At 35.9% G+C, this 13978-nt stretch overlaps 1 protein-coding gene across 1 annotated transcript; it reads right to left on the bottom strand.

Moving 5' to 3' along the window:
- Positions 1-662: 662 nt before the first annotated feature.
- Positions 663-2427, bottom strand: LOC141597409 (uncharacterized). The gene is made up of 6 exons (XM_074417867.1): positions 2236-2427; positions 2059-2128; positions 1452-1717; positions 1275-1365; positions 1099-1144; positions 663-1004 (listed from the first exon to the last, which is right to left on the bottom strand). Exons 2-6 carry the CDS (start codon positions 2112-2114, stop codon positions 951-953), a joined length of 513 nt encoding a protein of 170 aa, XP_074273968.1. The 5' UTR covers positions 2115-2128; positions 2236-2427; the 3' UTR covers positions 663-950.
- Positions 2428-13978: the final 11551 nt, after the last annotated feature.

Raw genomic sequence — 13978 nt, 5'->3', positions numbered from 1 at the left:
ACAATTAGTCAAAAATCTAGTTTCCGTTAGAAAATTCACAACTGATAATCAAGTCACCGTTGAGTTTGACCCTTTTGGTTTTTGTGTGAAGGATATGCGGACGGGGATATTTTGTTTCCTAGTTTCTAGTGATTAGCTTCCCTAATTATAGGCTAACCTTTGTGTATTTAACTAAACTTTTGATTGAATACAAAGCATCCATTAATCTTTTTCATAAACGGTTCAAGTAATCCAAACCCGACCCAATTAAATTTTGTATCATGTTTGTGTCGACCCACCTACATAAATGGATCGTCAAGTCTCAATTCTAACCCGTTAATTTCGTGTTGTGTTTTCGTGTTTGTCTATATTTAAAAGGTGTAAGTATATTTATACCATGAAAAATCAAGAAAAAATAGAATTAATTTAGTAAATAGGTCATTTGTGCCGTGTTCGTGTTTAGAGAACTCAACTCAAACCCGACCCAATTAAACCTTGTGTCGTGTTCGTGTCGACCCACTTACATAAATGGGTCATTAAGGCTCAACTCAAACCCGTTAATTTCGTTTCGGATTTCTTGTCGTGTCATTGTTTGCCACCTATAAGCTCAACATATAGCCAAATCCTGCGTTTAAGACGGAAATATATGTCTTAAACTTATAACGGGTTAATTATACTAACGGTAACACAAATTGCTGCAACGGTAATATATATGCCTAAGAGATCATTTTAAGCCCATTTGATAGTGTACAAAGCCCATCTTAACCAGTCTCAGACTCTCAGTGGTCAATTGGTCATGCTTGTACTAGTATTTCCGGATCCCAAACACTCCTATTGAATAACAATACAAACGGGATAACCGGATAAGGTTTCAGATATACGCATTCTAGACCGTCTCCAAATGACCCAGACCAATGACTCCAACACCGCTTCAAGTAATAACCAAACACTATCGCCTGCACGATCTATTTTCAGTCGTAGAACCCTTCCTGCTCCCATCCTTCAACCAGATAGTCTACCATTTCCTGCCATTTATAATGCAACAGTAAGCACCAAAATGGGAGAACTAGGCATAGTGAAACCGCGGTTCATAAACCAATCAGGACAGAAAGAACTTACGGACAAGGGGATGGGACGACGAAAGCGCTCCTTTGAGCTAAGCAAGCTGTCATAAGTAGCATTTAGACGGTAAAATGCTATATGCAATGATAATTGTGACTCTGACACCAGCAATTTGAAATCACAATTCACACAAGCAACTCATATTACAGGCTTCAGAAAATAAAATAAGACACCTGATCGCTTGTTCTTGAGCTAGACGAACTTCATTTGAGGATTTTATACCTCCAACCCACCAAAGACGAGTTTGATTCCAAAGACGAAGACCTACAAACAATGAAAAGTACTGAATGTAAAAAATAAGTACTGAACATCAGTAAGTAGTTGAAGTGAAAAGCGTAATATTGACTTACCGTGATTTACATAATCATTACGTGAATTTGTCCTACCAGAAATCATATCAGAATGAAAACTCAGATTCAAAGTACTCAACGAAGAAATGCTTCTTTGTGAAACGGAAAATGCATATGCTAGATCACCAGTGCTACTACTCCAAAACGATTCTGAAAAACCGTGTGCACAGCCAAACTGTCCCTGGCAATGTTGTTCTATGCATTGATGATCGTTAATACGAGGTTCACCAGCAGATTGTCGCAGCCAGCTACTGCTCGGCTCCAAACTGATCAATGAATATACCAGTAAGCATATACGTAAACCAGGAACTTGATATGAATGCTATAAGACCTCACTGTAAGCAATACGTAAACCAGAAACAAAGGCATGCGCCTCAAACACAGAACACAGTACAGAAATTGACTAAGATAATCAAAATTTCTTACCTTTCATTCAAAATAGAAAAAGAAATACAAAAATCAGCTTATGGCGACAACTCGACAAGGCATGAAACAAAGACATGCGCCTCAAACACAGAAAACAGTACTGAAATTAACTAAAGATAATCAAAGTTTCTTACTTTTCATTCAAAATAGAAAAAGAAAACGAATAAAAAAAAGGAGATACCCGATGCAAGCAAGCAAGCTGTTGATCCAAGCAGTGAAGGAATCATAAAGAGTCATTGGCTCCAAAAACCCTGAAAACAGCTCAGTGTTTTTTAATTAAGAAATGAAATATGATTAAAATGAAGAACAGCCAATAATTGAGAATTAAGATAGTGAAAGCTCAATCATGAAACAAAACCTATATCAGAGACTGAAGTAACATTAAGGCGGCTTTACATAAGTTTATCATAAAATGGGTCCATGTCGTAACAATTTTTACACTATCTTTGTGTAAAATCGTCTTACATAAGACTAAGTCGATTAAGAAGTGGGAATAATATTCTAAGTAGGCCAATTAGGTTGGTCACTTGGCTAGCAGTTTACCACCTGTCCTTGGTTTATTTGTTTTCTTAAATAATTTCAGATTTTCAGGTAGGGTCATTATCCATTCAAGATAATGTGACATGACAGTTTGCAATGCTTTGTGCTATAGTTTTGGCATTACCCAAATTCACAAAAAAAATAAAATCAAAAAAGTCTCATGTACAAATACAATGATAGGAGTATATTTTGGCTCTGTACTTTGAATAATTTATGAACATTTTTTAACTAATTAGAGAATCAAACATAGTCAAACTTACGCAAACGGGTGAGAGACATTTAGATTGGAGGGTGACGAGAGAAAGAAACATACATCGGATGTACATTAAGGTACAAATAAAGGGGCATTAGCAACCCCAAAACTGCGTGTTACCCAAGTACAAGTAGTTCCAATCAAAGAAACAAGACGAGTTCTCTTGAACGGTGGATGGTAATGGGCGTCAAACTCGATAGAATGGACATCCTTCCGCTTCATCTTCATAGCGGTAACAGCAGTGCGGGAGTACCTGTAAAAAGAAGCTGAAACCATAGATCTTTTCGCTGAAGTGGCAAAAGCGCGATCCTTGCAACCTTTTGTTTGATAACGGTCCCTGGTAGGTCCCCCTTTAGTAGTTGAAAGATCCCTGACAGTCGCAAACTCAAACTGAATCAATGAGATCTTAGTAGGATAGGGAGAGTCTGAATTAAGACGTGTCTTCTTATCAACCTGTACTTCGGCCTCCTCTTTGAGCAACTCAACACTTTCAGTCGGTTCAACCGTACTAATGTTTAAAAAGTTCTCCGGGGTAGGAGAAGAAGTAGGAAGTACTGCTGTCCCATAAAAGTCGTCATGGGGAGTTCCCGTCTGGATGGTTTTAGAGATGAGGGGACGAACCCTCATAAAAGACATGGACCTTGGGTGGTAGAATCCCAAATTTGTGCCATGTAGCAAATTATTATAATCTTGAGATGAGAGATATAGTGTATTATGAGGTTGCTTCCTGTTGGTGTAGCGGAATTGATGAGATGTTGAGTCAGTAGAGGAGGAAGAACAACAGACCTTTGTATCATTCGAGGCGTCATTGTCATCAGGCGCACTGCTACTATTGGAAGCCATAGGCACATCTAGCGAGCTAATAGGATCACAACCACGAGGCGAAGCCGAAAATGACAAGGGCCGCTTTCCTTTCTCTTCAATTCCAGAACATAACGACGATGCACAATTTATTGTCGCGTCCATCTTCTCCACCATTCCAGCTTCTTGATGTTGGTGACAAGAAACAACTTCCTGACTTTGGTGAGAAGAAACAAACACTTTCTCTGCTCGAACATCATTTGCATATAAGGAATCAACGACAACCCGCTTACCAATTTTGTTAATGGCAAGACACTGACGAAAACCACTCAAAAATTTAATGACGGATTTCAGTCCTGATTATAATAGGAGCAACAACGGTTAGATAAGGTAATACACCGTTGTAATACAAAACACGGAACCGTCATTACATCGACCGTTGTTAATATGTTACCACGGTTGTTAAAAAGGCGAAACCGTTATAAAATGTAAATAACGGATTAAAATAAACGTAATACAATATTAAGAACGGTTTAAAAACCGTTGTCTATAGTATTGAAACTGTGGTTTTACTGAAACAAGACCGTTGTAAAATATTAAATAAGACAACAGTTTATGCTTATTAAACCGTTCTAAATGTCATGAATTCGACAACGATTTTGTTTCGTTATATTATATTTTTGGCCGTAGCATTATGGATGAATATGTCAACGGGTTTCTATGTAAATGTGACCGTTGTCAATATATTTATTGACCAAGGTTTTATTTTTAACCGTAATCGAATTTATAAATTTTTTTTTTAAAAAAAAATTGTTTTAGCGAGTTCCAAAGAATTTCTTTGAAATGCTAATTTTTGCGATGTGTGTTCATTTGAAATGCTATCGCAAAATAGCATTTCAAAGAATTTGACATTGCAAAAATTCAATCCTGCATCATCAGAATATTACACAGATTGATCTATTCAACCCAGCATCAAAATATTATAAACAGGGTGACCAAAACTAAATACACATCGCTCTATATACACACATAGATAATGAGCGGACTATTGACACTCCGTTAATGAAAGAAAAATAAGGGGGCCACTTATTTCTCATGTCGGCGATGTCTTCGTTCGAATAGGTTGGGTTTTTGTTGATTGAAAGTGGGAACTACAAATCAAAATATACCTAATCAAAATAGACAGAATAAGTGGAATATTACACAGAATTAAAACCAAATTATGTTTGAAATAGTTATTAAAACACACTAACCGGTGATTCTATGCTGGTATATTTTCTGGTGATAATCTCCCACATGGACCGACAACAGTAAAAGGCGCATTGTTTGTCGTCTGGTTGTATAGGAGACTATTATATAAATCACATACAAATAAGCTAAATTAGATCAACCTCTCGAATAAACATAAATTAAATGATAGGAGTAATTATTAAGAATACACTTACTTTTATCCGGACAATAGTTGGACTTAATGCTCTAATTGCTCGAAACACACTAATTCATAAATATATACAGGAAACTATAATTAGCATTTGGCTCAGTAATATTGATGGGGCATTAAAAGGAGCCTAATCTTCAAAGGTCATACAATAACAAATGACATTATAATACAAGGTTGTAAACTTACTCATTTATCATCTTTATAAATTTCTCAGAGGGAGCATGTTCGCAAGAGTCAATCCAGTACACTATACTTTTTCTCACATTGATTGCCACTAGCAGCTAATGGTTGCTATGAAATATTGAAAATTGAACTGTTAGTTCATATACATGCATGTAAGCGTGTTAATAAATGAATAGAATCGTGATTCATTATAATAAAGTACTATACATACCGATGTATGGGGCAAACCATAGGCTTTTGGGCGTCGTCAACAGTTGAGCAATTTTATAGATGTGATCTTCATATGTATCTCCATGCATCTTTAGAGAGAACCCATCAGGTGCCACGAATCTGTAGTCATGAGAAAATGTAAAAGTTGACTTATTAACAAATATTTTAAACCTACGTAATTTGCAATAAATAATTAGAAAATAAAATACTCTACCACACATATTTAAGAAAAAAACATATATAACAAGAAATTAAATGACGCGCGGTTTCAATAATATTAATTAGAATAATAATAATTAATCATCTTGTAATTCCCCTATGATTGAGATAAATATTGGGAATTCTATATGTGGATCATTAGGAGGCACTTGTTTCGCCTCCCATGAACGAGGCACAGTATCAATATAGTGCCGATATGTTCTTAATAGATTAATGTCACAATCGGTTGCAATCCATAAATATTGCGCTTGTAACCCATCATCCGTATAATATTTTTTCTTCCCAGTATCATGATCCTCGTATCGTATCTTGCCTGGAGTTTTCTCGCTTGACGAAAAGAGTCCAGCTTCTTCCCAAAACCTTCAAACTCGATCATTGTGTAACCAAGAAAACCACGATCTTTAGCCCAATCTGGGTGGACCTTTTTAACGTTCGTAACTTCGTATAACCATCTTGACGAAGCATATCTCTCATCCAAGTAAAACTTCTCGAAAAAGCCTTACCATTGTCATCATATTTGATTGGAAGGTTGTGTATAATACAGGTAATAGTATGGACATAGAGGGTATTTGATTGTGATTCAGCGGGTGTAGAAGACGACGACGACATGGTGATCGAAGTGTAATATTTTTAATTAAATTATAGGCTAGAATTAATTGCACTTTGAATTGGTGGATATGGTTCATTGATCACAGTATAAGTGATATTTATAGGAAAATATGTATGCATGTGTGAATATAATAATGGACGGATAGTAATAATGGTCAAACCAAACAATGCATGCAACGGTTCATTATTTATCATACATGCATTGGTTGAATATTAAACATTGAAAAAAAGTTTACAACGGTTATATTTAACCCGTAAATGATAAATAACAACGGGTAAAGAGGAACCGTTCTTTCATAATAGAAAATGATAACGGTTACAAGAAACCCGTAGCTATAACATAACAACAGGTACCAAAAACCGTTGTTGGTGTTAATTTAGAAACGGTTTTCGAAACGGCGTTTTCCTAAACTGGTTACGGTTGTCTAACAACCGTTGATAAGGGTGATTCTATAACGAGTTTTTGGAAACCGTTAAAACGTTTTTTATAACGGTTTATTAAACAACCGGTGTCACTGTATAATAACAACGGTTTTTGAGGGAAACCATTATTCTTATTAGCGCGGTCTAGGTTTCCGCCAATATTTGGAAAACGGTAATCTAAGTGTCGTTATTATATGCATTAAACCGTTGTGATACGCTCGTTATTGATGGTCATATTTGGCGTAGTGAATCGAGTAAAATAAATGTGTACTTGGTTGATGCTAACACATTTCATAGTAGAAGTATTGAATATTTATCTCCATCACAATTCACCATAAGCAAAATTGTTGAGAAATTATGGCTCACCTTCATATGTAGTAATCTATTAGCAGCTCTCTTAAACACTTAATTAAAAGAAATTGTCGACGCATCCGCGACAATTGTTGATCATTATTGTGACATATGAGAACCATAAGTTGAACTCATTTTTTTCGAAACGCTCCATAGTGTTATTGTTAATTATCGTCCTTTTTTGTTGATTATCACTTATGTTTGTTCGAATAAACACAAAAATTGGAAAAGCCTAGAGTTTGAGAAAGAGAGGGATAGGGACAAAATTGCAAATGTTGATGCAAAAAAAGCGACAACTAAACTAGTGCAAAAACAAATACTAATTCGTATGCACATCAATGAAAATAGGAAAATAGGAAATATGATGAAAGCGATTTCAACACCAACTACTCAGCTAGTCTCATTCCTTCAAAAAAAGAACTTAAAATTCCAATTCCAATACTTGCAATCCATTTCAAGTTTAATAGACATGTGCCGCCTTGTTTCAAAACTAAGTTTGGTAATAATCTTAAGTGGCAAACATATATTTATGGGAATTAAGATTGCTTATATTGATCAGTTTGGGGCACATTCATCCGCATTAACATAAAACACAAGATAAGAGATACAAGTTATACCACCTTATAATTACATAATGATAAGTAGATCTTCTGCCTCATCAACATGCCTGAACATGCCTCATCAACAATCAGTGTCACACTTGGCCATACCCAGCAATTTATGCACATCTTCTTTTGTAAAGTCTCGTATTGTAATACTTCATCATCTGAATAGACTTGTACCGTAATCTTTTCAATTTTCATTACGATTTTTTCTTCTTATCCAATTGACAATCAATCACATATTTGCTCACTTTCTTCCAAAGATTTAGAAGTTCAGCGAAACTTGTAGATAGGAATATATGATCAAAGGGAAGCAGAAATAGTTCACGGCCAAGGATAAGATACCTCTGTATCTCAAACAAATTAACACAAACCACTAAGAAATTGGTTTTAGATCTTGTTCCTTCTCTGAATAAGTTTATCAAAGCCCACTTGTTTAATTTGTTAAATTCTCTATCAACCAGTTTAACTACTGATTTTCGTTCTTGTTTATGCAGGTTTTGATCGCTTTCTCCGCTTCGTATGTTTCTTTCCCTTTCGTTATAAGATTTCGATTTTATTGTTTATTCTGTTAAAATTTTGGTTAGAAACTTATTTAATTTGTTTTACTAGTTCTATTACCCGTGAAATTCACGAGATTAACTATGCTGACACGTTAGTGTGTTACGCAAATCCAATCGCATTGGGCTATGAGGACAAAATGCTCTCGTAAGAATAAAAAATAGGGTTATTTAACGGAAATACTATGAAGTATACGGGTGCTGCTCAAAATACTCTAAATTCTATTTTAACTACCAATAAAACCAACAATTACCCATCTTCCCTTATATTACTCTACATCAACCGGCTACCTGCTTAGCAGGTACATTTTCTTTTAACACCTCTTTTAACTTCTCCTTTTTCTTTTCTCTGATTACTTCTCCTGCATTTTCACCCAATCCCCATTAAATTTATTAGCCTTCTCCAACACTTCTTAAATTAGTCTTCTCTTACTTTTGTACAATCTGGTAAAACATTAGCAGATTCATCGGTGGAATTAGAATTAGAGTTTGAAATTGGGGAATTAGGGTTTGGAAGTGGGGGATTTAGGGTTCTTATTGTTTTACTGGGCTAGGCGAGTTACCGCATGTTCGGATTCTTCGAAAAAGTAGGCAGCTTGTTTGCCCGCCAATCTACCCGCTATAAAACTCATGTTTGGATTGTCGTCCTGATTATAAACTGGGAATTAGGAGTGGTTTTATATATATCAAGTTGATATTTATTTTTTATTTTGTTTTTGGTTGGGATTTTATTTAGAATGAACTGATTATACATCACACTCGACATTTTGACATTTCGAGAATGTCCAACTTGTTTGATGCAATAATTTTTTATTCAAAGAAGAATATATGCAATGATTGCATCAGGACATGACAAAAGCAAAGTGAACACGTAGCCTTCACACGATGATTTTGTTTGTGTGACCAAGAATGAAATGTTGGAGTATTTCCCTGACGAAAAAGAATACTTGAGGCAATTGAGTGATTAAGTGAATTAATTTGCTTGATCCTACTGACATGTCATGTTAATGCTCCACAATTATTTAAAGTTGAAATGGAATTTGGAAAAAAAAAAAAAGTGGATAAAGAAAGAAGATGAAAATTGAAAAAGGAAAAAAATGATGAAGGAAAAAGATGAAGACTAATAAATAAATGGGAAAAAAGTGGGCCAGCAAAAAATGTTACTTGCTAGAACAGGTTAACAAAACACCAATTCTAATCAAAGTAAAGGGAGACATTAGTTGGTTTTATTCATAGTTAAAATAAAGGTTAGAGTATTTTGAGCAGCACTCATATAGTCGAGAGTATTGACATTAAATAACCCTAAAAAATATTAATCAATACATATATTAGCATACTATATCGTCAAAGTGTATTGTGTTATGTATATATCCACAATATATACTAAAGTTTTACCACGGATTATTAGTATTTTGTCATTAATATTGATATGTTTATTAGTATTTTGCCACGAATATTGTTATTGTTGTTGTCTTTGATTTTTTTCATTAAAAACAGTTGTATGATCATTTTTGTTGGAGATGCTGGAGAGGCTGACATAGATACTTGAGTATCTCGCGGACAAGTGTATCCAGCATCTCCATACACTTGTATGGTCATCTTTGTACAAGTTCTATCTTCCCATCACCTTGACAGTCAATGACCAATCCACTCAATGTATCCCACCCGTAAATAAGTTCAATAAAGCTGCGTGATATATGATCATACAAATAGGGATATTGGATTATCTGACGACCAATGATCGGGTATCTCGCGGGCTCAAATAGATTTACACACACGGTAAGGAAGTCGGATAAATAATTATTCCCTTCCAATAAGCTCATCAAACTCCACATAAGAGCCCAAAATCCAACCTTCATGGTCTCATCGCGTAAGCCTACCCGAGAATACTTGGTGTAAGATCCACGGAACCCGAGGATCTCTTCCATAATGTTGATTTATTTTCTTGAGTTGGTTGCTAGACTGCATGAGATTTAGAGTGCTCCTTGCTCTTTCGATTAGTAGTATTCTGGTTTTATTGTTTATAGTGTGGCCGCCTTTTTTGAAAGAGAATTAGACATGAGATTTAGAGTAGGTTGCTCCTTGCTTTTTCGATTAGTAATATTCTAGTTTTATTGTTATGAGTAGGTTGCTCGAGTGCATGAGATTTAGATTGCTCCTTGCTCTTTCGATTAGTAATATTCTGGTTTTATTGTTATAGTGTGGCATAAGTTATGTCCGATCCAAAATAACATAGCTTGTGTTATTTCGGTTCGGACATAGCTTGTGTTATTTCGGTTCGGACATAGCTTATTGGGAGGAAAATCTTTGCTTTGCGTTCGCGATTTTACAAGGTATTTCTTCTGAATTACTCTTTTCTACTAGTAATTAATTCTGGATGATTCCTGTAGTTTTGATTGTGCTTTTCAATACTATATTAAAATTATTGTGATGCTTTGAATTTATCATCGATGATTTTGTGCGTTGAAACCTAAACGTAATTTAATTGTTTGTAATAATAATCTCGAATATGGATTTGTTAGCACCAACCATGCTTCGAAATTGATTTTCAATACAATTAGCAAAGGTAATTATATAAACCCTAATTGACATGGTTTTAGTGCCTCAGAGCCATCATTAATGATGGGAGTTTTATGCTATTATAAAGTTCCAATTTTCTGGGTTTGATAAAAATTCAATCTTTTGATAGAAAAATCTGAATACTTGATTATATTGTGCTAGAAAATTCTTAATTGTGTTACCGCAGTTGATATTAATGTGTTTTTCAGTACTCAATTCACTCTGTCGATTTTTTTAATGGGTTTTCTAAATCTTTAATGTGTTTTTCAGTACTCAATTCATTCTGTCGATTTTTTTTAATAGGTTTTCTAAATCTTTAGTAGTACTCCCGTTGAATTTAAAACTTCAAACCGTCGATTGAGGAATGAGTCAGTATCGGCGTATGTGGGCTATATATATGTTGAATGTTATTCCTGTTGATATATCTTTTTTGTTGTTTAGGTTTATTTGATACGATGCGCTTATTCAGCGGTCGAGCAGACCAAAGTCAAACTGCACCTGAGACATATTACGGTCATATTCTATGCAACCCTCTCGTTGATGTGCTCTCCATTAGCATAGGTAACCGTCTTGACAATGTGGGCAAGTCAAAATTGTGTGAGATGTATGGCAAAATTCGTGTTCTCGACACTCGTCATGGTTGTGAGAATGAACTCTTTAGTTTTTTCAACAAAGATGAAGATAACCCGGAATATGTACATTTTGATGAGCCATTGTTGCTAACCACCCCGTTCCCAACTCCTATTATTGGACCATCAAAGGACATTTGCTTGGATGTCCATCTTTTCGACATGAGAGCTAACAACATGGTTGTTGCTTGTGAAAAGATTATTTTGGATAAAAGCGGTGACGAATGCGAAGAATTCCATGACATTGAAATTGAGAGCCAGGAGGATAACATGATCTTTGCTCGCGTACATTATACCATAATCCAGTATGCTGTTGCTGTAACCATTGACGTATTATTCTTTAGTAAAGATGACAAGTTTGATCTCTTTAGTAATGATGCTGATCCTAATGATAAAGCTAATGCTAATGCTACACACATAGGAGTGCCATATGATAAGCTTGATTGTGTCGATTACGACCAGAGGGATTGTGGAGGCGGCGTTGTTGCTAATGTTTTTGGAACTGTTAGAGGTCATAGCGATCTCAAAGCTTCGAATGGTGAAGATTGGCGTCCGATTTTACTGTTTAAGAAGTCAGCCTCACAAGCTGTGGAGGTTAAATCAGGTGGTTTCATTCAACTGTCGAGATCGGTTGTGATTCTACCAGCTTACTCTTCATCTTTAGTCATTGAGGTGGACTTGTTTCACTGCGAAGGTGACATCCTGGAATCATTTGCTAGCAACAACTTAGAGTTCAAGCTCCGAAGCGAAGACTGTTTTAAGAAAGACCTTGTTGGAACACATGGGGGGCGCGTTCGGGTTCGAGTGACTTGGAATCAATCATATGTTGAAGAGACTAAGAAAGCAATGGAAGAGAGGCAAGGACCCCCTATACCGAGAAGAATACGTCCAGTTCATTGGCTGGAAATGTTTTCAGTGGTCCTTCATAGGAAGGATTTCAAGCCTTTCAGTTTTTATGGGGAGATCAGCGCGTTCGGCGCCTGGAATAGGAATTGGACCTTTTCCAAAGATAAGAACCATCCTCAAATTTGTCCTGAAACTGGTGCACTGCTAAAACTTCAAGACCCCGCTTTTTATGATTTCAATCTAGAGGGCTGTTACCTGGCAATTGTGGATATCAGAGATGCTGAAACTGGGGATACAATTAGCATGGGTACTGTGCAATGGGACAGTAAAGTGATTAAGCCATGGCTTGACAAGCGTTTATGCTCTATTGTACGTGGTGAACAGGGTTTTGCTGTGGTGCACTACACGGCTTTCTTTGATGTAATACGTGCTGCTTTGAAAATGGAACTTGGTGGTAAACATTTACCAGGCTATGTTTATGGCAAAGTTGTGGCTCGCTATACCACATATGAGTATTCAACCTCATATGATAAGAAGTACTATCAAATTACATTGTTTGACAATGATTTTGAGGATTGTGAGTCACAACAGTCGGCCCTAACATCTGGCTCTTGTTTGCCATTGTTGAAACTTGTTGTGTGTTTAGCCAGAGGTTCCTTCTTGATCGTCGAAGCAAATTTGAGGGTTTCTTCTAAGAGACCTTTTGATGGCGAGTGTCCCCAAGGCGCTAAATTCTTACAGGCCAGTGTGGAATTGATTCCTGATAGTGGATCTCATAAACGACTCGGCTATGAACCGTGTTTCATTGATATCCATGTCGGCTGGTATTTATGATGAGAAGACTGTCATTGAGTATTTCGGAACGGACATAGATTATGTTATTTCGGATCGGACATAGTTTATGCTGCACTATAACAATAAAACCAGAATATTACTAATCGAAAGAGCAAGGAGCACTCTAAATCCGATGCACTCAAGCAACCTATTCAAGAAAATAAATTAACATTCTCAGTGCCAATCTTTACCATTCCCACCTTTGAGATTACTATGAGTCTATGACCTGATAACATCCTTAGCATTAGAGTTGCGCTGTAACGAACTCAAGTCTTGTACTATGATAGAATGATAAATACGAGGAACCCATTAGGCCAATCAGCTAACATAATATGTCGAATCTAAATCTAAACAAGATAATATGTCGGGATTCCTAGAATCTAAATCAAAATAAGAAAACATGTCGGTATCCCTAAGGCGATTCAAACACATAATTGAAACAGAACGAGAAACATAAAAGTGAGAAATTATACATTGCTCAACGTTATCATAATTAAAAGAAATAAAAAACACAATCATGATTTACTATGTAATTCCAGCCGCACACATTACTCTAACTTAAAAATCAGAATAAAAAGCAAAATTAAAATAAAACATCTAAACTCCATAGATTTAGCTCAACTAGCACGATTACTCAAACAAATAGATTAAAAATTCACAATAAAACAGCAAAAACAAAAATAAAAACGGCTAAACTCCATAGATTTAGCCTTGAAACTTGCTGCACTACAGTGGCTGTTGTAATAAGAGAAGAATCATGGTAGATTTCCTCTCCAAAAGGAGCTGCAGGAGTAACAACTACAGATGAAGGCCTTGCAATAACACTCACAGGAGGCTGGTTTCTGAACTGGTCTCCAAAACTGTTGCCTTGCGTGTAACATTCAGTGTACTTGCAGGGCTCCATACTTCACTTTTATTTTTATTTCATTTCCCATTCCAATTTCCTAGTTCTCTCGTTTTCCAATTATGTTATGTTGCTTGCTCCAAAAAAAATTATGTTCGGTTTTACAATATTATAATTTGGTACCCCGTATAATTCCC

Source organism: Silene latifolia, chromosome 8 (assembly GCF_048544455.1).
Source record: "Silene latifolia isolate original U9 population chromosome 8, ASM4854445v1, whole genome shotgun sequence".
Classification (NCBI taxonomy): Eukaryota; Viridiplantae; Streptophyta; class Magnoliopsida; order Caryophyllales; family Caryophyllaceae; genus Silene; species Silene latifolia.
Note: the sequence above shows the minus strand (reverse complement) of the source record. Positions and strands in the feature narration are given on the sequence as shown.

What these genes read in the sequence shown, in the direction of transcription:
- LOC141597409 (XM_074417867.1), bottom strand. Translation starts at nt 2,114, where the DNA reads ATGACTCTTTATGATTCCTTCACTGCTTGGATCAACAGCTTGCTTGCT. An exon ending in TAATGATTATGTAAATCACG is followed by an intron (nt 1,366 to 1,451) that starts GTAAGTCAATAT and finishes CATTGTTTGTAG; the next exon opens with GTCTTCGTCTTTGGAATCAA. An exon ending in GTCGTCCCATCCCCTTGTCC is followed by an intron (nt 1,005 to 1,098) that starts GTAAGTTCTTTC and finishes TATAAATGGCAG; the next exon opens with GAAATGGTAGACTATCTGGT.